Source organism: Phoca vitulina, unplaced genomic scaffold (genome assembly GCF_004348235.1).
Source record: "Phoca vitulina isolate PV1807 unplaced genomic scaffold, GSC_HSeal_1.0 scaffold19, whole genome shotgun sequence".
NCBI lineage: Eukaryota > Metazoa > Chordata > Mammalia > Carnivora > Phocidae > Phoca > Phoca vitulina.
The window spans coordinates 30,069,693-30,088,769 of NW_022589722.1; the positions used below are offsets into that span (position 1 = coordinate 30,069,693).

The 19,077-nt window shown below is 60.8% G+C and overlaps 1 protein-coding gene across 5 annotated transcripts in view; it reads left to right on the forward strand.

Moving 5' to 3' along the window:
* PRR5 (proline rich 5) overlaps nt 1-19,077 on the forward strand; it is a 54,362-nt gene that overhangs the window by 12,144 nt on the left and 23,141 nt on the right. For 3 of the 5 annotated variants that reach the window (XR_004300931.1, XM_032416476.1, XM_032416477.1), the window contains exon 1: nt 10,948-11,084. Coding sequence is in view for 4 of the 5 variants with exons in the window: in XM_032416476.1 (XP_032272367.1) it covers nt 10,948-11,084 (137 nt within the window). In the remaining variant the exon portion in view is untranslated. Of the gene's footprint in view, nt 1-10,947; nt 11,085-19,077 lie in introns of those variants that run through there. The other 2 variants (XM_032416478.1, XM_032416479.1) reach the window with 1 other exon arrangement.

Genomic DNA, 19,077 nt, shown 5'->3' on the forward strand with positions numbered 1-19,077 from the left:
CACCTAGCCGGGTGCCCGGTAAGCTGGGACCACTGAGCCCCATCCCCAAGCCCAGGACGCTGGCTTCCCAGTAGGCAGCTGGCTTTTATAACATCCTGCTCTGTTCTTATTTTCTTGTATGCCTTTGACTGTGTTAAGCAAATTCACTTTACAGTCTCTTTCCAGTAGTTTCTTGGCTCAAGTTCTCAGGAGTTTTGTCCTGATAGTTGTAGTGTTTGCCTCCTTCCCTCCTGGCGGCCTGTTTCCCTGGGCGCTGTGTCCTTGGGATCATGAGTTTATTTGCAGCCAAGCGTTGTCTGTGGATACCGGGCCTGGCTTGGGGGCCTGCCCCTCCAGGGCACCTTTAGGATGGCTCAGGTGGGCAGCCCCAAGCTATCACCATCCTGGTCAAGCCGCGGCCTCTGTGAGGGCGGATGCCCGCACAGGTTCCAGGAGACTTGTATGCTTTGCCAACTCCCTTGAGCGCAGGTAGACATACACCAGTTTTCTTGGTCATCTCTCTTTGCCAGGGGGCAGGTCTTTTTCTCGGTTACCCATTTATTAGAGGCGCAGCCCCTCGAGAGCCCTGGCTTTGTGTGAGCTCAGTTGCCTCTCCAGCACCGACCTGCTCGCTCAGTGTCTTCCCTTCTGACCGCTGGTTTTACCCTCTGTCTCAACACCCCAGCTTTTAGTTCATAGCCTTTTTCTGCGACATGCTGATTACAGCACAGTGAGTAGAGCGTAAGACTGAAGAATACAGCTCTGGGAGCCAGACTGCCTGGGCTTGGATCCCAGCTCGACCAGCACGGGATGTGCTCAATTTCATCATCTGTGAAATGGGCGCAGCAATGACTAAGGTTGCGGGAAGTGCTAAAGGGCTTGATGCACTAAAGCACCGAGAATGTCCCTCTGCATTGAATGATCGAATCTTTCAAGCACTCTTCAGGCCTTCAGTAAAATCAATACTAAATACGATCTAAGTGTAGGAATAAGACAGTCTGAATGATAATATTAGTATTATCTATCATTCTGGTTGCTGGTGATTTTCCTCACTTTCTTACAAGCACATACAAAAGTTATGCGTTTAGAAGATGTGCCATTTTTTTATCTAGCATTTCTAGGAGATGTGTGTAGGGAGAGAGCTTTCAGGCTGTGTCATTCTTTAAATCGTCCAGCCTCTTGACCTTTGAGTGGTCAATGCAAAAGAATCCTAATGCCCCCAGGGGTGACTGCTTCTTACAGAGCACTTTCCAGAGTCTGCAAAGTACCTGTCTCCAAGGCTCCTACTAAATGGCAGGCTGTCTCCAGAATCCGGTGGAATCCAGCTCGGCCACCTACCCGCTCTGTGTCAGCTTCCCATCGGTGCAAATCCTCCATCATCCATCTCTTATCTGAGACCCTCCGGGCCAGATGTGACTTGGGAACTCCTGCTGGATTTTTGAATGATGATTCAACCTGTTGATAGCCCTCGAGAGGTATCAGGGCAACATCCTAGGGACTGTTTCTGTACTAGATCCACACGGAGTGGGGTAGACAAGGACTCCAAATAGCCTTACATCAGGGTGGATCCAGATTTTGCGGCCAGTCTCTGAAAAAACTTGAGTTTTCAGAGCTTGTGAGTTTCCTAGCTGCGGACGGGGATCTGCAGTGGGAGAGAGAAATTAGCCTCAGCTCCCCCTCCAGCAAGCAGAAGTGGGGATTTAGAGCCAAGGAGCAGGGCGGGGGTCAGTGGGTGGGGAGGAAACCTGTGGGGTAAGGGGCACTCTTGTGACCGACTCAAGGGAATTCTTGCTGAAGGCAGGCCAGGGTGATAAGATACGGAGAGTGGGGGGTTGGGCTCAACTGGCCCAGCAGGATTCCTGCTCAAACTGGATCCTGCAAGGACGGATGGGGAGCCCAAGGTCGGTCCAGCAGAGGGCTCTGAGGAGCCTGACCAAAGTCCGTCAAGAAGAAAAGTCTTTGTGTCTACCGGGCACTTAGCTCGCACCTCTGCTCACCACAGCCGCGGCCTTAGCACGCACCCAGTCTGATAGAGGAGGCGGCCCGGTCAGAGGGAGGACGGCCTGGGGGTTATTGGTCGAGCTGGGGCAGAGGAGGAAGGGCTGCATCGCCAGGGTGGGGGCAGCTGGTGATAATGGCTCACACTGATGAGCACCCACTGTGCGCCTGGCCCATTTTATATCTGTGGACACATTTTCAGCCTTGGGAATCACCCGGGGAGGAAGGTGTTATTATGGTTCTCATTGTACAGATGGGGAAACTGAGGCACGGTTGAACAGCAGTCATCAGCCCGAGGTGGACCACTGTTCACCGGTAAATCCACAGCCCATGCCCTGGATCAAGACACCCTGCTGTCTTAGTATTATTATTATCGTCAATATTGCTGGAGAAGAAATTAGTTGGGGAGGGAGGAAAGGCTTCCCGGGTGGAGGGCAGTGCCCGGAGAAAGGCCCGGGGGTGGGAAGCAGGCAGAAAGTCTGGGGGACAAGCAGTCACTCTGTCTTCTGCTTGGAGGTTGGTGGCAGAGAGGGGCCCGGACGGGCTCAGCGGGGGGATGAAGCAGTAATGGAAGGATTGGAAGCCTGTGTCCAGATTGTGGAGGGCCTTGGACACCAGGCTTGGGAATGTGGAAATCTTGCAGGCAGAGGCCTTCCTCTGAAGCCTCTGAGCTGGGTAGCAAGTGAGTGTGCTCGCAGCAAGGTGGACCCCAGCAAGCTGCGAGGCCAGGAGGCCGTGTCTGGGGGCAGGGAGGTGTCCTGAGCCTGCAGGGGCTTGCGGGCCCAAAGAGGCGGGTGAACGGCGGGCACAGGCCTGGGATCGGTGCTCGCTGGCCCAGTGGGGGCTGGGAGGAGGGCGGGGGAGCAGTACCTGCCCAGACTTCAGGTGTGGAAGGGCCTGGCCTCCAGGCAGATGAATTCAGTCCAGAGTCCACCATGCGGTAAGCCAGGGACGGGAGTGGGCACCCCAGTGTCCACCCAAGCCCTGCCCTTCACTGGCCTGTGACCCAGTGGGCGACATCAGGATCTAGGACCTCAGTGTCCACCTGTAGTGGGGAATGAGGCTGCCCAGCGGGCCGGGTTATGGTGGGGATATGTGGGCCAGGCACTCAGGAAGGGGCATCTCCCACCCTTCTAGGGAGATGGAAGCCCCCCCCAACCCTTCCATGAATCTCAGCAGTCTTTCCCCTTCATTAAATCCGTTCCTTCATGGACTTTGAACCACATTCTTGCAGGAGCGGGGAATGGCGTTCCACGAGCCTCCGGGAGCAAAGCCCCACACTTGGCAGCGTCCAGATAACCCAATGCCACTTCCTTCCTGGGCTCTTTGGGCTTTATTTATGAAGTCAAGAATGCAGGCCAAGTTTGGATGCCGCCTCTTCCTACATGCCCTGCTGGTCAGAATGCCCGCCTGGGGCTAGTAATTCCTAGGGCCCTGGGACCTGCCTGGAAGGGAGCACTTAGTGACAGAGCACTTCCTGAGGCCCCCAGTCCTGCACCAAGCCTTCCCATTCTCTCAGCCTCCCCCTCCTAGGTCTTTGTGTTGTTAGCATGAGTTCCGATATCCCAAGCAGTTGTTCTTTCCAAGGATTCTTCTAAGAAAAGTCTGCTGGCCAAGGAGGCGCCTGAGGGAGAAATAAAGCTGTCCACCCCCGACCCCCTCATCTCCTGGGATTTGTGCGTTCCTATTGGAGAAAGCAGGGGTGAGGGAACGAAGGTCTCTCTGGTTGGCTGGCCTTGGGGCCCGACCTGTCCACGTTTGGACGTCCGGTTCCCGGATGTGGAGGTCAAAGCCAGGGCCTGGGGGCGTGCAGACCCCGTCGGGGGAAAGGTGATGTGGTCGTGTCTTAGGTCTGCCTTAATGAAGGCCCACAAACTGGAGGGTTCGCAACAGAAATTTCTTCTCTCGCGGTGCTGGAGGCCCGAAGTCTGAAATCAAGGTGTTGGCAGGGCTAAGACTCCTTCCTTGTCTCTTCCAGCTTCTGGTGGCTGCCGGCATTTCGTGGCGCTCCTTGGCTTGTGGCCACCTCTCTCACCTGTCCGCCTCTGTCCTCACACAGCTGTCCTCCCCCAGTGTCTCTCTCTTTCTGTGTCTTCACAGGGTCTTCTTATAAGGACATCAGTCATTGCATTTAGGGTCCACCCTCCTCCAGGATGACCTCATCTCAACATGGTCACATCTGCAAAGACCCTATGTCCAAATGAGGTCATGTGCACAGGGACCAGGAGTTAGGACTTCAACATGTCTTGCTGGGGGACACAAGCCTACCCACAACAAGAGAGCCAATACCCCCAGGACTCAGTCCGTCAGGCCGACGGCTGTGTCTGCCAAATCAAGGTTGCAGCGCAGGATGGAGCAGGCAGGGTCGTTCTCCGGGAGGAGGCTGGGAGGGACGGGCACCCGGGTGGCGGTGGCCCCCAGCTCCCCCCACCCCGCACGCTGCCGACCTGGCCTCTAGAGGTGATGTTGATTACCCACTAGAGACAGCGGTGGCTGCCGTTTACTCCAGGCCTGCTCTGTCCCGGGCCCCCGGCAGACACATGCGACCTCATCAGCGAGGGAGGTCATCGAGTGCACCGATGTGGAGTCCGGGTGGCCTGGGTTTGAATCCTGGCCTGGCCGTGTGAACTTGGACCAGTCATTTAATCTTTGGGGGCCCCAGCTGGCTTCCCTATAAACGGGGATGACGGGGGCAGCTGCCTCCGTATAGAATTGCTATGGAAAGTCAGGGTGGAGGTGGTAATGTACCGGCCCCTGGTGAGTGCTCCCCAAGCATGGTCTGCGGTCACTGCTCCCATGGCACCTCACACGCATGCTGGCAGGCCCATGGTTCTGTCTCCCCATTCCATTCAACAGAGGAGACAAGGCGCCAGGAGGTTAAGAGGCTGGCAGGGGAGGTGGCCCCCCAGGGAAGGGCCCCGGTTTTGGGGGGGCTATGAAGCCTGCAGCCTCTGCTCTGCCCCGCTCCTGCTCTGCTTTTACCCTCACTGTGCCTTGGGCACCTATTTATAGACCAGAATCGGGGTTATCCAGCGCCTGCCCCGGAAGGGCCTGGGGAGCTGGTTGTTCAAGACCTCATTCACGGATAGGAAAGTCAGGTTTGGAGAGAGAGTCATGTGAATGCGGTTACGGGGTGATCGTGTCGGAGACAAGGGACCTCTGCTGATCAGAACCTCCTCACCTGCCCCTAGAACTGGATCCAGAGCAAGTGGAGGGGGAGTGTTCGGAGAACAGAGGCTGGAGACCACCCACTTGGGGAAGAGCTCGGGATGGGGTCCTGGTGGCAGTGGGATGGGGCTGGGGGCTCAGCTGGTCGAGAGGAGACTGGAGGGGCACATGAAGATGTGAGGAGGTGTTGGACAGCACGGGAGCTCACCCCATGATGGCAGAGACCCTGTCTTTCTTGTCCCCCACTGTATCCACAACACCTAGAACAGTGCCTGGCCTATAGTAGGTTTTCAATAAACCTGTCTGCAGTGTTTATTAAAGCACGAGGTAGGCGGACTTTGCCTCACCAGCCGCACACTGTCCCAGCTCCAGTACTTCGTAGCTGACAACCCTTGAGCAAGCAACTTAACCCCAGTCAGCCTCAGTTTCCCCCTCTGTGAAATGGGAGTAATGATGGTTGAGCCCGGCTCTAAGGCCACCAGAGGGACATTTTCTCCAGAGCAGCTTGAGAGCAGGACCCACCCGCCCCAGGCTTGGCAAGCGGGAGTCGCTGTGAGGTCCCCCACTCATGGAAGATGACAGGTGTCACTTTTGATGCCCATCCAGCCTGGGATGATGAGCGGCTGTCCAGCCTCGGGACGGTCACTGAGAACAGCGCATTGCAAGGCCTTCAGAGATGCCCAACCGAATCACGGGCGATGCTGGAGTCACCCAGCGTCACAGCTCTGACTCGGGAATCTCATTCTGCCACGCGGCCCTAACAGGCACCAGTTACAGGCCCCTGGCACGCAGCCCATGGTGACGTGAACTGCCTCGTCCCACCTCACCCCCTCGCGGGGCAGGCATGTCGCCACCCCTGTCCACCCCGGAGAAGGGAGGAGTGAGCCGGACACTCCTCCCATGGCCGTGGCTCCCTGTGCCCGGCACATTGCTAAGCCGCAGCCTGGGTGTCCGAGACCCCAGGGGGCAGGAGGCACTCTCCCCGCCGGCTTCGGGGCAGCACCAGGCTTCGCCACCAGGGGGCAGAGGTGCCCCCTCACTGCGGGCAGTGCCTGGAAGTGGGCAAGACGCGGGCCGGCTGAGGACAGCGCTAGCGACAGTGACAGAGCTGGTGGCCGTCCACCCCCTTGCCCCCCAAGCTGGCCTGGCTCCAGCTTCCGCCCTGCCACTTGCTGACTGGGACTTCGGGCATGTGCCTCGCCGCCCCCCCAGCCTAGGTGACCTGGAGGGCACAGTACAGCCCTGGTGTCCACGCCCGTGCCCTGCCGCCCTGCCGCTCCCTGGGCCCCCTCACGGACCCGGCTGCGTCGGGGTGGCTGACTCCCCGCTTCGGGGGGCACACGGACACAGGCTGGCGTCCCGGAGCTCCAGAACTCTCCCTGGTGACTCGAAGTCTGGAGGCCGGGGGTGCAGAGCTGTCCATCCCAGGCGTCGGTCAGGCTGCCCGTCCGGGAAGTGAGGGGCTGAGCCAGGCTCAGGGCTTTGCAGACCCCGGGGGACCATGAGAGTCCCCTCAGGTGCTCGTCAGTGACCCCCAGGCCCTGCCCCCACAGATCCTGACTGAGGTTCCCAGCAGCAGCTGGACGGGGCATTTTGAACAAACCCCAGGGCGCTTTCTGGTGCGAAGTCTCAGTGCCGTGAGCCCGTGGACAGGGGCCAGGCCCGTCCTGCAGGTCACCGTTGGTCGAAGACAGAACCTCTGAGCCAGCCCCTCGGCACAGCCGTACCCTAACCCTAACCCTAACCCTAACCCTAACCCTAACCCTAAGTACACCTGGCTCGCCATCTCTGGCCACGTCTGTGGGGAGCACGTGGCCCCTAAAGGGCTTTATGGTTCTCATTTTCCCCTGTCCTTCAAACTCACCTGTGGACGCTTGGGGCAGGGGAGCGGTGACAGGCAGGGCTCCTAACCCTCAATCCCATCCATGTTACAGACGGGCAGACTGAGGCCCTAGGAATCACCGGACTTGGTGGCAGGGCTGATGGACCCCAGTTCCGGCTGGTCAATCTAGGGCTCTCTCTCCCAGCAGAAGGACGAGTCCTGGGGTCCCTCTTGGTGACCAGGGCCCTGTACCAACTCCCGACACCCCACTGGTGGGTGGGAGGGGGGAACTAAAGCTTCGGTCCTGGGGGAGGAAAGGGCGTGGTTGGGGCCATCTGGCCTGGCACGAATCCAGAGCAAGGTTACTCTGGCAGTTTGGGGGATTGGGACCCTAGTCTCCCAATCCCTTCGACAGAGGGCATTTCCCTCCCCTGAGTCTCAGCACGGATGGGCCCTGCCCAGGGCCGCCCTTGCAATACAGTCACTCAGTCCCCAACCCCTCATCAGGCCTGGAAGGCCCATAAGTGAGTGGAGGGCCTGGTGGGCGCCCAGAGCCCCTCTGCCTGCCTGTGGGGGCAGCAGCTCAGCGACGGCCGTCACATGGGGCCGCAGGCCCAGGAGGCCTGGTCATCTGATGCTTCCCAGGAAGCCAGAAATCAGGGTTTCTATGTCAATCTCTCCACTGTAAAACCTTGGCTGCATACAGTTCTTGTTTTTTGTTTTTTCTCCCACACTGCAGGCTGTGCAGAACACATTTAGGGGCTTGACTTGGTTTGTGGCCACCCCGTTGTCCCCTGCCCTGGGGGATCGGGACGGCCTTGTCTCCTCCTGGCCTCTGCCTCAGATGCCAGCCCTGGGGGTTGGCTGCTCCCCTGGGCTGTCGAGCCCCACCCCCATATCCCTGTACCCCTCACTGCCTGTCACCACCCCAAACACAGGGCAGCAGCACCTTCACCTGAGTCCCCACCGTACCCTGGCTCTGGGCTACTGCGTGTAGACAGATTTTACGGACGTCCTTAGCCAGGGCTAGGGGGCAGTTACAGCAAATTCCTTAACACAGACGGCAGACAGCCTTGAAGTCCCTCAGCCATCCCTACCTCCGGAATTTCTTGTGGCCACATCTCCCAGAACCCTGGTCTCCACCGCTGCCAGAGCGCTTCCTCTTCTCCCTTCCTCCCACCTCCCCCTCTGGGCTGCCCTCACCCACATGCCACCCATTTTCCCTTTAATTTCTCATCCAGAGGGGTCCGCCTCCCTCCCACATTGAGCTGGCCGCTCCTGCCAGCCTGCCCGCCAGCACCAGAGCCCGTGCTAAGCGCCACCCACCTGAGTGTGCCGAGCAAGCAATGCCAGGCCTCTCCCCTGGCTCGGGAAGCCACCATGCATCCCGTCCTACCCAGGGTCCATCCCCATGGCTCTGCTCCGCCCCATTTACACCACTGGTAACTACCACGGCTCTATCTGCGGCGGTCCAGTGGGGCACCTTCCACAAAGCATTTGCACTCCTATGGTCTAACGTAGTCCCTCCACTCCTGCGGACAGATGTTTATCCATCCATTCGCCTCAATCTGCACCGCATGCCTACTGTGCACCGGGCTTGGGAATAGAGTACTGAGCCAGTTTAACAGTCCCTGCCCTCCTGGCTCATGGCACTAGGATGGAAAAGTCACCAGATGACCAGAGGGCAACCCCGGAGCCTAACCCAGGGTGAAGGCAGCTGGAGAAGGGGGAGATGACTGGCACGGAGGGAGGTGTCTGGTTCCCGGCCTGGACAGCTGGTGGTGGAGGTGGAGGGAGCATACAGGCCCCCAGGTGTTTCTAAAGGGGTGAGAAACCGCCAGGGGCGAGGAAGGGGCCAGCTCAGTCCTTCCTGGCCTGTAGGCTCACACCAGGTCGTGCAGGTCTCGGCCTTGGGGATGATGGGCTCTGCGGGTCTCCATGGTCTTTGGTCTCCGCTCCGTCGATTTTGCGCTCAGGGCCAGGGAGTCTGAAGGTCATGACTCTGCCTCCCGAGGGTGAGGGTAATGCCGGCACGTAGCAGGTGCTCAGGAAATGCCGATTGACTTTAACTGGGCCATGGATCCCTGCGAGGTTCTTGTACATTTTATATGGGGCTTTCTTGGCCCTCGAAGCCGCACAAGAAGCTCATCTGCTGCTTGGCCTGATCTTGGCAAACCATCCCACCTGGGACATTGGGCAGAAAGAGCCCCGCTTTGGGGGCTGAGCCACTGCCTCCTTCAGACTGATTCCTGCCTCTACACTGCATCAGACTGAATTAGCTAGCCCCCATCCATGGCATGGAAGGAATCCCTTTCTCAGGGGGCGGGTGCTTTGGTTCTGCCATTGAGAGGAAGCAGGAGATGCACACACCCTGGCATGAAGGACCCAGTGGCCTCTGGGCCTCAGTTCCCTGTTCTGTACAACAAGGGGGGGGGGGGGCTCTGAGCATCCATCACCTGCTGAGATTCTAGGATCAGCCCCTCGTTTCTCCCCACTGATTTACAAGGGAAGTGTCTATGGGAAGACGGGGCAGGGGTTGTGGTGCCACCAGAACTTGCTCAGCATAGGCATGGCCCCAGGAAATGCCCAGGAGGTAGAATGAGGGCAGCGATGCTGTGGGTGAGGGCAGCCCAGAGGGGGAGGTGGGAGGAAGGGAGAAGAGGAAGCGCTGTCTGATTTGTGGGGGGGGCAAGGGCGGGGGGGGGGGGGGGGAGCTGTTGTGCATGCCTGTGCTGTGTGCTTAGGAGGCCTGGGTTGGCCCAGCTTTGCCATCTGCAGATTATACGGCATTGGGCAGGTTATTTCACTTTCTAGGCCTCATCTCCTCAACTGAGAAATGGGAAGAAGCATTCCTACCTTTGTATCAACTATACTCAAAAATTAATTAATTAATTAATTAATTAAAGAATTCCTACCTCTTAGAGGGAGATTGGCCTGAGACCAAGCATCTAAAAGTGCTGTGTAAAGCGTGGAGAGCACCAAGGCTGCGCCCTCCCTTCACTGGGGTTACTCTCCCCAGCCACGGAGTCTTAGGGGACTCACTTGTTTTTACCATCACTGATACCCGGAGGGTGGGTGGAGCACCAGCTTTGCTGGTTTCTGTGGTGGAGAGGCCACTGATGATCCACCAGCCCCCAGTCTGTCAACCCCTCCAGGCCAGAGGAGGGTGATTAGGCATGCCCAGGCTGGGCTTAGGTGGGGTGGGGTCCCCGCCCAGTGCCCCAAGGGGGCTGGAGGTCTCCACCAGGTCTTCATGAGAACCTGGGAGGATTCTGTGTCCACCTGGCAGGGTCTTGAGGGATCTGTGTGGGCACAGCCTTTGTGGGGATGGCAAGGAGGGGGGTGACTTTGGGTGAAGCATTGGCAAAGGGGTGGGGGGTGGAAAGGAGTCACTGAGCTTCGTGGGTGTGGCCCCAGTGGCCGCCTCAGGGGGGACCCTTGGGGTTGGGTTGTGCGTCCCATGAGTGTTGGTTTCCTGTGGGCATAGGTGGCCCTCCGAAGACCCCAGGGGTCCAAGCGCGACCCGGAAGGGCACACCGAGGGGGCTTTGGGGCTGTCGCAGCCAAGGAAGGGCAGACCCCGCCCCCGCTCGTGGTCCCGCCCCCCCCCCGAGCCCGCCCCTTTGCATGAGGCCCCGCCTCAACCCTGCATGGGGCCGCCCCTGTTTCCGCCCCCTCCGGCGCGGCCCCGCCCCCGGCCCCGCCCCCGCCTCCGTTTGCGCCGGGTCCGCGCTGCCGGCCGCGCTCTTGGCGCCCCACGCTGCGGCCGTTCGGAGCAATGATTAACCCGGCGGGCCAGCCGGCGCGGGGCCCGGGGCGGAGGCGCGGGACCGGGGCGGGACCCCGGAGGGCCGCTCAGCTTCCTGCTCTCGCCCAAGTTTCCTCGTAGAGGGCGCAGTGCCGGCCGGGGCCCACGGCGCGGCGTGGCGCAGGGCGCGGCGCCGGGCGCGCGTGGGCGCGGAGCGGGCCGCCGGGGTCACCATGAGGACTCTCCGCAGGTTGAAGTTCATGAGTTCGCCCAGCCTCAGTGACCTGGGCAAGAGAGAGCCGGCTGCCGCCGGCGCGGACGAGCGGGGCACGCAGCAGCGCCGGGCCTGCGCCAACGCCACCTGGAACAGGTAAGGCCGCGCCCTCCCGGCCCGCCCGCCGGGCCCGGGGCCCCAGAGCCGGGGGAGAGGGAGCCTTCCGTCGGGCCCGCAGGCGAGGAACGGAGCCCTGAGCGCCGCGGCCCTTCACAGTTCGCAAAGAACTTGCTCCGCCGGAGTTGTGCGGGCGGACAGGGAAGTTTAGTGCAACGTGTTTCTAGAAGGGAGGGACGAGACCGCGGACTCGGGGATCGTCCCGGAGCGCCCAGCTGGTGGGCGACGGGGTGGGCCTGGAGCCTGCGTGCTCGCCTCCCACCCGGGGGTCTTCCCACGTCTGCGCCCCGGTGCTCATGGCAGTCTGGGAGGTAAAGAGAGCAGGAAGTATTTTTCCCATTTCGCAGAGGAGCAGATGAGCCTCAAGGGCGCTGTCGGTGGGTGGCCGCTGCGCTTCCTGTCTCAGAGTAAAGGTCCCTTTGGTCTGAGGGGAGTGGGCGGGTAGTTTCCCCCGAGCGGCCCCTGTCCTCCCAGCTGTCAGCAGGGGTGCAGCAGCTGCCTGGCATTCCTGAGACGACCCTCCCTCCTGGGGGCCTTTCCCAGACTAGCAGGGGCGTGGGAAGTCCCCCCACCCCCAAGCTTTGTTTGAAGAGCAAGGCTGGGATCCGGAAAAGAGATGGTTTATGTAGTGGGATTCCCCAGCGTGTCTGTTCCTGATCCCTTTTCAAAGTAGACATTTCCACCAAAAGGAAAAGGGAAGGGAGGGGAAGAGAGTGAGAGGCTGTTCAGGGGGGCTGTGGATGCCGTCCCTCCCCCACACACACACACCTGGCAGAGAAGTGTTGCCAGATGCGCCGCTGGCTGTGGGCCTAGCCCCCGGGAACCCGGCTGTCAGTGTGGCCACACACTGATTCTGTTCAGGGAGACTTTGCTGAGCATCCTAGTGGGCATGGGGCCACCAGCCTGAGACCCTTGTCTGTGCACTAGGCAGGACCCCATCATCCGCGCGCTTGGCTTCTGTCCCCTACCAAGTTGCAGACTGCCTGGGGCTGGGTTTGCCTCAGTTTCCCTATCTGTCAATGGGCGTGTGCATTCCTCCTTACCGGGCTGATGTGGAGACAGTAAAGGAGGGACTCTCACTGGGGAATCTCAGTGACCCACTGACTGCACAATGTCCTAAGAGTTGATTTCTCTTGACTCAGAGTTCAGTAGATAGATGCCGAGCGCCACCCCCCCTTCTCTGGTTTAGTGGTAGGAGCCAAACAGATTTAGTTCCATTCCCAGCTCTGCCTCTTCCCTGCTGTGTGGCCTTGAGCAAATCCGTCAACCTCTCTGGGCCTTAATTTCCATAGCCATAAAATGGGCTCATAAGGGTGTCCACCTCACAGGGCGGTTGTAGGGATTAAGTGCAAAACATACGTATTCAAGCCGTCTGCGCGGTGCCCAGCACATAGTATGTAGTGTGGAACTCAAGCCCAAACTCATGCTGGGGTGGGCCTGTAGGGATGAGGTTGGAGGGGCCCTCAGGAGTCTGCTGGTTCCTGAGCTTTCACCACCAGCAGCTTTGTGAGCCCCTCTCCCCCAGCCGGGGTCTCCTGCTGGGGGTGTCCAGACAGAGGGGAAGGCATGGCCCTGGGGCCAGCTCTGAGTCTTGCAGAGCTCAGGGAGGTGCCTGCTAGGAGAGGCCGCCTGAGTCCCTCCACTGCTTTTCACTTAATGGAATTTAGAACTCCAGCACCTGTCAGGCCTCAGAAGAACACGTTTCCTCTCCCCCAGCTTGAGTCTTCCATCCCTTGGGCACCTGGCCGCTCCCACCTGCCATCTTGTACTCCTTCTGTTCGCCCGACCCCTTCATGTCCCTTGGTTCACTTTGCCCAGCGTGGGAGTTATTTCTCTCATCCCCCCTTTGGAGGTGCAGAGAGGGACACAGAGCACCCCGCAGACCTGCCCATGTCACTGTCACCCATGGAGGACAGGGCAGGGCCTGAGCCCCTGCTCTTTCCTCCCCAGGCAGAGGGGGTGCTGAGCCAAGGAGAGGCAAAGTGCCTTCCTCTGCCCGTCCCTGAGTGAGAGCAGTGCAGGGCTGGGGGTCCGCTCTGGTCTCTGCCCGCCTGCCCCTTCTTGCAGGGCTCCCTGCAGGGCCCCCAGGACAACAGCCCTCATGCAGGACAGCTGTGTCCGTCTCCAGGGCCTGCCTTGCTGAGCTGTTCACTCCTCGTTTGGAGTCACAGGCCTTTTATCTGTGCGACCATACTAGTCTCATAGGGCTTCTGTGACAAATTGCCATGAGCTGGGTAGCTTTGAACAACAGAGATGTATTCTCTTGTGGTTCCAGAGGCCAGAAGTCCAAAACGAAGGTGTCGGCAGGACTGTGCTCCTTCCGAAGACTCTGGGGGGTATCCTTCTGCCTCCTCCAGCTTCAAGTGGTTTCTTGGCTTGTGGCCGTCTGCCTCTGTCTTCACGTGGTCTCTCCTGGGCCTCTGTTGTCGGAACTCCCTCTCCTTTCTCTTACAAGGACACCGGTCATTGGCTCTAGGGTCACCCTCATCCAGAATGATTTTGTCTCAAGATCCTTCACGGACTACATCTGCAAAGACCTTGTTTCCAAAGTAGACACGAATTTCTAGGGGACTGTCTTCAGCCCACCACAGTGACCCTGGACACATCCCCTAAATTTCCTGTGCCCCTTTCCTCCTCAGAGCTTGCTCTCATGAGAACGGGATCCGTGCAGTCACTTAGACGTTCATCGTTCAGTTCGTTCCCTCATTGATTCCTTCCCTCCCTGGCACTGGGCGGCTCCCGGGGCCGAGAGGCAGCAGAACAGCCTCCGGAGCCGGCTTTCGGGGAAGGAGTCAGGAGATAAACAGGGACATAAGGAAAGGAATGAGGTCACTGTAGGTCGCGTTTAGTGCCCGGAAGAAGATACACGGGGAGACGGGTGAGTGCTGACTGCGCAGCTGGCCCGGCTACGCCTCGTTCCTTCCTGCAGGATGTCGGTTCCTGGGTGTGCAGGAGACGTGTGAGTGAGTGGTGGGTGCCAGGCCCCACCGGCCCTTACTTCTCTGCTGGCGGGTTTGTCCCCTGAGCCAAGCCGAGTGCAGGGCCCCAGACAGGCCGGGGCCTCAGGAGGCCGACCTGCTGCTCCCACCTGGAGTCTCCCCTCCCCTCCTCCCTCAAGGGCCCGGACATGGCAGGTGGTGTCCCGCTCTGTCCATGCATTCCTCCTGGGCCGCCCCAGTTAGCTCCTCACGGGGTCTGGACCCCATGCAGGGGTGGGGCCTCTAGCTCCATGAAGGTCATGCTCTTGAGCTGAGGGGCGAGAGGGAGCTCTCCAAACCTCAGCCCTAAAGGCCTGCCTAACACGGGTCCCCTGGGCATGTTTTTGGGCCAGAGGGTGTTAATCGTTATGGAGTTAGTGCTAACTCTCATTCTTTGCGGGCCAGAACCGGCCCGAATGCTTGGGGTTTAGAGAGCCCGGCGCCCACCCCACCTTCTAGGTATGAGAGGGGAGGCCCCAAGCAGGGTGGAGTGTGGGCGCGTGCGGGGCCTGGCACACTGCCCTGCGTGGGACACTCCCTCCCTCCCCATCATCTCCCTCCAAGTAGTTGGGATGATTATCTTCAGCTTACAGAGAGGGAAACTGAGGTGGGGGGGATGGACTTGCTCAAGATCCCACACTAATGTTAGGGCCCGGGGGTCTGACCCCAGGTCTGACTTGAGGTCACAGCGCAGGGACCAAGAGAGGTGGGTGTTGGTAAGAACCTGGAGGCTGGAGGCAGCCACCTTGTATGCACTCCCCTATCCTGGGCATCCGGGAGCCCTGCACTCAGAGTGCTGACCTTTGCTGGGCCCTGACCAAACCCAAGGCCTGACGGCGCTCCTGTCATTCCCCAGCAGCCCTCAAGGTGGGGCTCATCGGCCCCATTTTGCAGGGGAGGACACTGAGGCTCAGAGAAGTTTGGGAACTGCCCAAGTCTCCCCAGGGAGTCAGGGCAGATGCTGGATCTAACCCAGGTCCAACTCCAAAGCCTACGCGTCTACCACCCCCTCAGGGGGGTCTCTGAGGGGCCGGAGGAGGTTGGCTGAAGGCTCCAGGGTGATCCATTGGTTGCGGGTGGGGGTTGGAGGCTGCTGGGGGCCTGTGCTTGGCTCCCCCTACACCACCCCTGCCTATTTGCCGCTCCGGGGCCTGAGCCTCCTGCCCCCCTGAGGCAGTCTGGGTGTGGTCCACAGAGGAATGGCCCCCCAAAATGTCCACACCCTGGCCCTCCAGAACCTGAGAATACGTTAAAACGGGACTTTGCGAGTGTGATTAAGTGAAGGATCTCGAGATGGGGGTCCAGTGTCATCACAAGGGTCTTCATAAGAGCGAGGCCCTGGGGGGCAGGGCAGGGGAGGAGGTGGCGGGATGGAAGCAGAGATCCAAGGTGCCACAGTGCTTCCTGTGAGGGTGGGAGGAGCCTGAGCCAAGCACCTGGGCTCGTCTAGAAGCTGGAAAAGGCCAGGAAACAGATTCTCCCCTAGAGCCTCCAGAAGGAGCCAGTCACACCAGCACCTTGATTTTAGCCTCGTGAAAGTGATTTAGAACTTCTGGTCTTCAGAAACGTAAGCAAACACGTGGGGGTTGTTTTAAGCCACTATGTTTGTGGCGTTTGTGACGCCAGTACCCCCCCACCCCCCCTCACGCTCCGGGCCACCACTTCTCTCACACCCCAGCCCGGGCTCAGGGCTGCTCAGGGCCGTGTGCAGCCCTCCCCATCCTGGCTCCAGAACCTGCCTCACAGCTGGGAAATGGGGAGCCATTCCAGGACATGGGCACTCCATTGTGCCCTCCGCAGTCCGGCGGGTCAGGGCCCTTGCCGGGCGCCCGGGGAGGAGTGCAGGTGGGCACGGGCCCCTCCTGCTCAGCCAGGGACCCTGTGAGGGCTGGGGGCTAGCACCCGGAGCCAGGTGGACTGGAACCAGGATGTGAGTGGGACCTGTTTGCTGAGGAGCGGATGGAGCTGACACGGGGCTGGAAACGGCATTGTCATCCCATTTACCAGAGGGTCACGTCGGGGCCTGGCCTGGGGGCACGGTCGGCTTCCAGGCTGCCTACCTCCTGTGCCTTTCACCTGGACGTGAAGAGGGAGCCAGTGGGCCCTGCTCCTGGGGCAGCTAGAGCAGAGCCAGGCGGCCCCCCCTTAATCTCTCCGGGCTGGGCATGACCCCCAGGTACCAAGGAGGACACGGGGGCCCCATTCAGGGATAGACAGGGGAGAGGGAGGACTAGAGCCTTGGCTGTCAGTGGGGTGGCCGCCAGCAGCAGGAGCCTGGGGGGCCCGTGGCGGACCCGGTGGAGCCCAGCTCCTCTGCCCTTCCTTGTTCACTTGACCATCCCTTCCCGCGGATTGCAGGCCGGGAGCCGGTGAGACACGCCAGGCCTGGACACCAGTGGGAGGGGCCCAAGGGGGTGGCCACCCTGCTCAGGGTCTGGCTCGGCCTTCTGGGGTCACCTGGTGTCCTCCGAGGCCTGTGGAGGCCAGGTCCAAATCGAGGTAGGCACCAGAGAAAGGCAGGGCTCTGCCTCCAGGTCCCTGCCAGGGGCCTTACTCTCTCCAGGGGTCCTTGGAGGTGTATCAGCCGAACCGACCAGAGGCCCACCATTCACTCTCTGCTGGGGCTTCCTCTCTGGGCAGGTGGGGGCGACACTGAGAGGCCCACACATGGAGTCCCCTTCAGCCCGCAGCCCCGCGTGGGCTCCAGCCCAAACCAGGGTGGCCACAGGCAGGTGCCCCCGGGAGCCCTACAGTCAGCCCTCCCTCTCCCAGTTTGGCTCTGCCCCACCCCCTTCCTGGGCCATGCACTCTCCAGGGGCACCCTGGAGCCTCACCAGGGCTCTAGCACCTTCTCCCCCTTCACCCCAGGCCCACCCAGGGCCCAGGCAAGAGACGCTGGGACTCGGCCCTGCCCTCCTGTCCTGCACCGGGGAGGGGGAGAGGCTCCACGAAGGACTGCCCAGTGGGGAGAGGCCGTGGGTCTCACCCGGAAGTGCCCTTGGAGGCTGCCTGTGGTTTGCACAGGAGCATCTGCCAGTGCTCGCGCCGGGCCTGCCCACCTCTGGCCAGGAGGCCACAGACCGGGGTGGCTGGGGTTTCGCTTCTATTTTGGAGGGAAGAGAAGTCACATGAGGGCCTCTTGTTCCCCACCCTTCCTCTCCCCAAGTGGCTCACAGCAAGGTTTTTTTTTGTTTGCCCAACTTGGACTTGGGCTAGAAAGGGAACCTCAGCCCCTAGCTGGAGAGGAATGGAAGGAGGAGGGCCCGTCCAGCTTGGGGCAGCACGGGAGGCGGTTTCCAAGCCGGCGCACCGGGGTAGGAGGACCGCGGGCCGGGCTCGCTGGCTCTCCTGGGTGTCACGCTCGTGTGACTCTGGGCAGTCCCTTGGCTCCCCAGACCCTCCTCGTTTCCTTCCATAGCCTGGGGTGTGACAGGCCCCCCGTGTGGTGGTTAGAAGGGAGAGACTGAGAAAACCACAGAGCGGATGGTTGAGCTGTAGTGGGAGCTTCTGGGGACACACCTGTCCTCAGAGTCACTGCCGAAGACGCCCCAGCAAGTGTCCCCCGCGGGGCACGCCACTGCCCGGGCACGGTCTCCTTTGGGCGCTGGAGTTCCGAATCCATGGTGTGGATGGGGAAGCCGAAGCACAGGTGGCCAGTGTTCAGAGTGGGCGGAGAGGGGACGGCGGGTCTCAGGGTGACCCCTGGGCTGGGCTGGGGGCTGTCAGGTACAGGTGTGGAGAGACTCAAAGGGGGGTGATAAACTCCCTCACTGGCTGATGCGCTGGGTGTGGCACCAGCCTGAGCCTGGGGGTCAGGGACGGGGGCAGAACAGTCAAGCAGATAGACCTCCCCTCCCCTAAGAGACCACTGAGGTCAAGTTTTTTTCCACAACACCAGTGTGAGGGAGGAGGGACCCGACCTGGGGGGGTTGGAGGAGGGTTTGAGGTCCACGGGGCAGGTGGAGGGCGAGCCTACAGGGGAAGGGACAGCAAGGGCAAAGGCCCTCAGGCAGGAGGGGCTGATACATCTGACTCCCTGGGGGCCTTGGGGAGGACCTGGTTCAGAGAGCCGGCCTCACCGTCCAGAGCCACTGCGTGCAGGGTCACCTCTGGGCTGGGGTCCCTCCGGAAGGCTGACGGGAAGAGGAGGAAGGCCAGGGAGAGGCTGCTAGGAGCAGGTGTGTGTGAAGAGCAAGAGAGGCTGCCCAGGGCTCGGCCTGCGCTGGCTTCCTCCCACCTCGGGGTCCTTGATCCCCTCTGTGCCTCAGGAGCGGCTGGGCCCCCGGGTCCCAGGGCGGTGCCCAGGACTGCCGTGCGCCTCCGGCCCCCCAGCAGCCCCCACGGGGCCGGGAGCCAGCTTGCAGCTGCTCGGATTCCGGCGTGGCAGCGCTGGAGGACCACTGGCTTCCCGGCAGCCGTTAGGCTTCCTGGCGGATTTTTCTCTCTTCTAGCTGTAGATGGGGAGCAGCCTTCCGGGGACACAGTGGTGGGGCTGGGTCCACCAGGGACTTCCGACGGGGGTGAGCGCGGCCCCGGCCAGGCATTTCATCCTCACAGCGGCCCAGGGTTGGGGGAAGCAGAAGTTGGGGGACGTGTGTCTTGGACATGCAAATCAGTGGCATTCTGATGCCAGGCCCGGAGCGGACGGGTGCCCCAGGTCAAGTGACCGGTGTCCCGCGTGGTCTCAGCCAGCACTTGTTGAGAGGCTGGTAACTCCCAGTGGAGCTGGTCTCGGCCTCGGGCCTGGCGGGGACCAGCTGTGGACCTTGGATGTGGCCCCGCACGGCTCACGCCCCCAGGGGGCGCAGGTCCCTGCGCGAGCCCTGCCCAGACCCAGCTGTGTGGGGACAGGGGGCAGCTGTTGGGTGAGGAGCTCTGTGCCCTCCCAAGGGGACGTGGCTTCTGTGAGCCTCTGTGTCCCCATCTGCGAAGTGGGGGGCCAGTCTGCATTCCTGGGAAGCATGGAGCTAATGCCAACGGACAAGGGTGCCAGG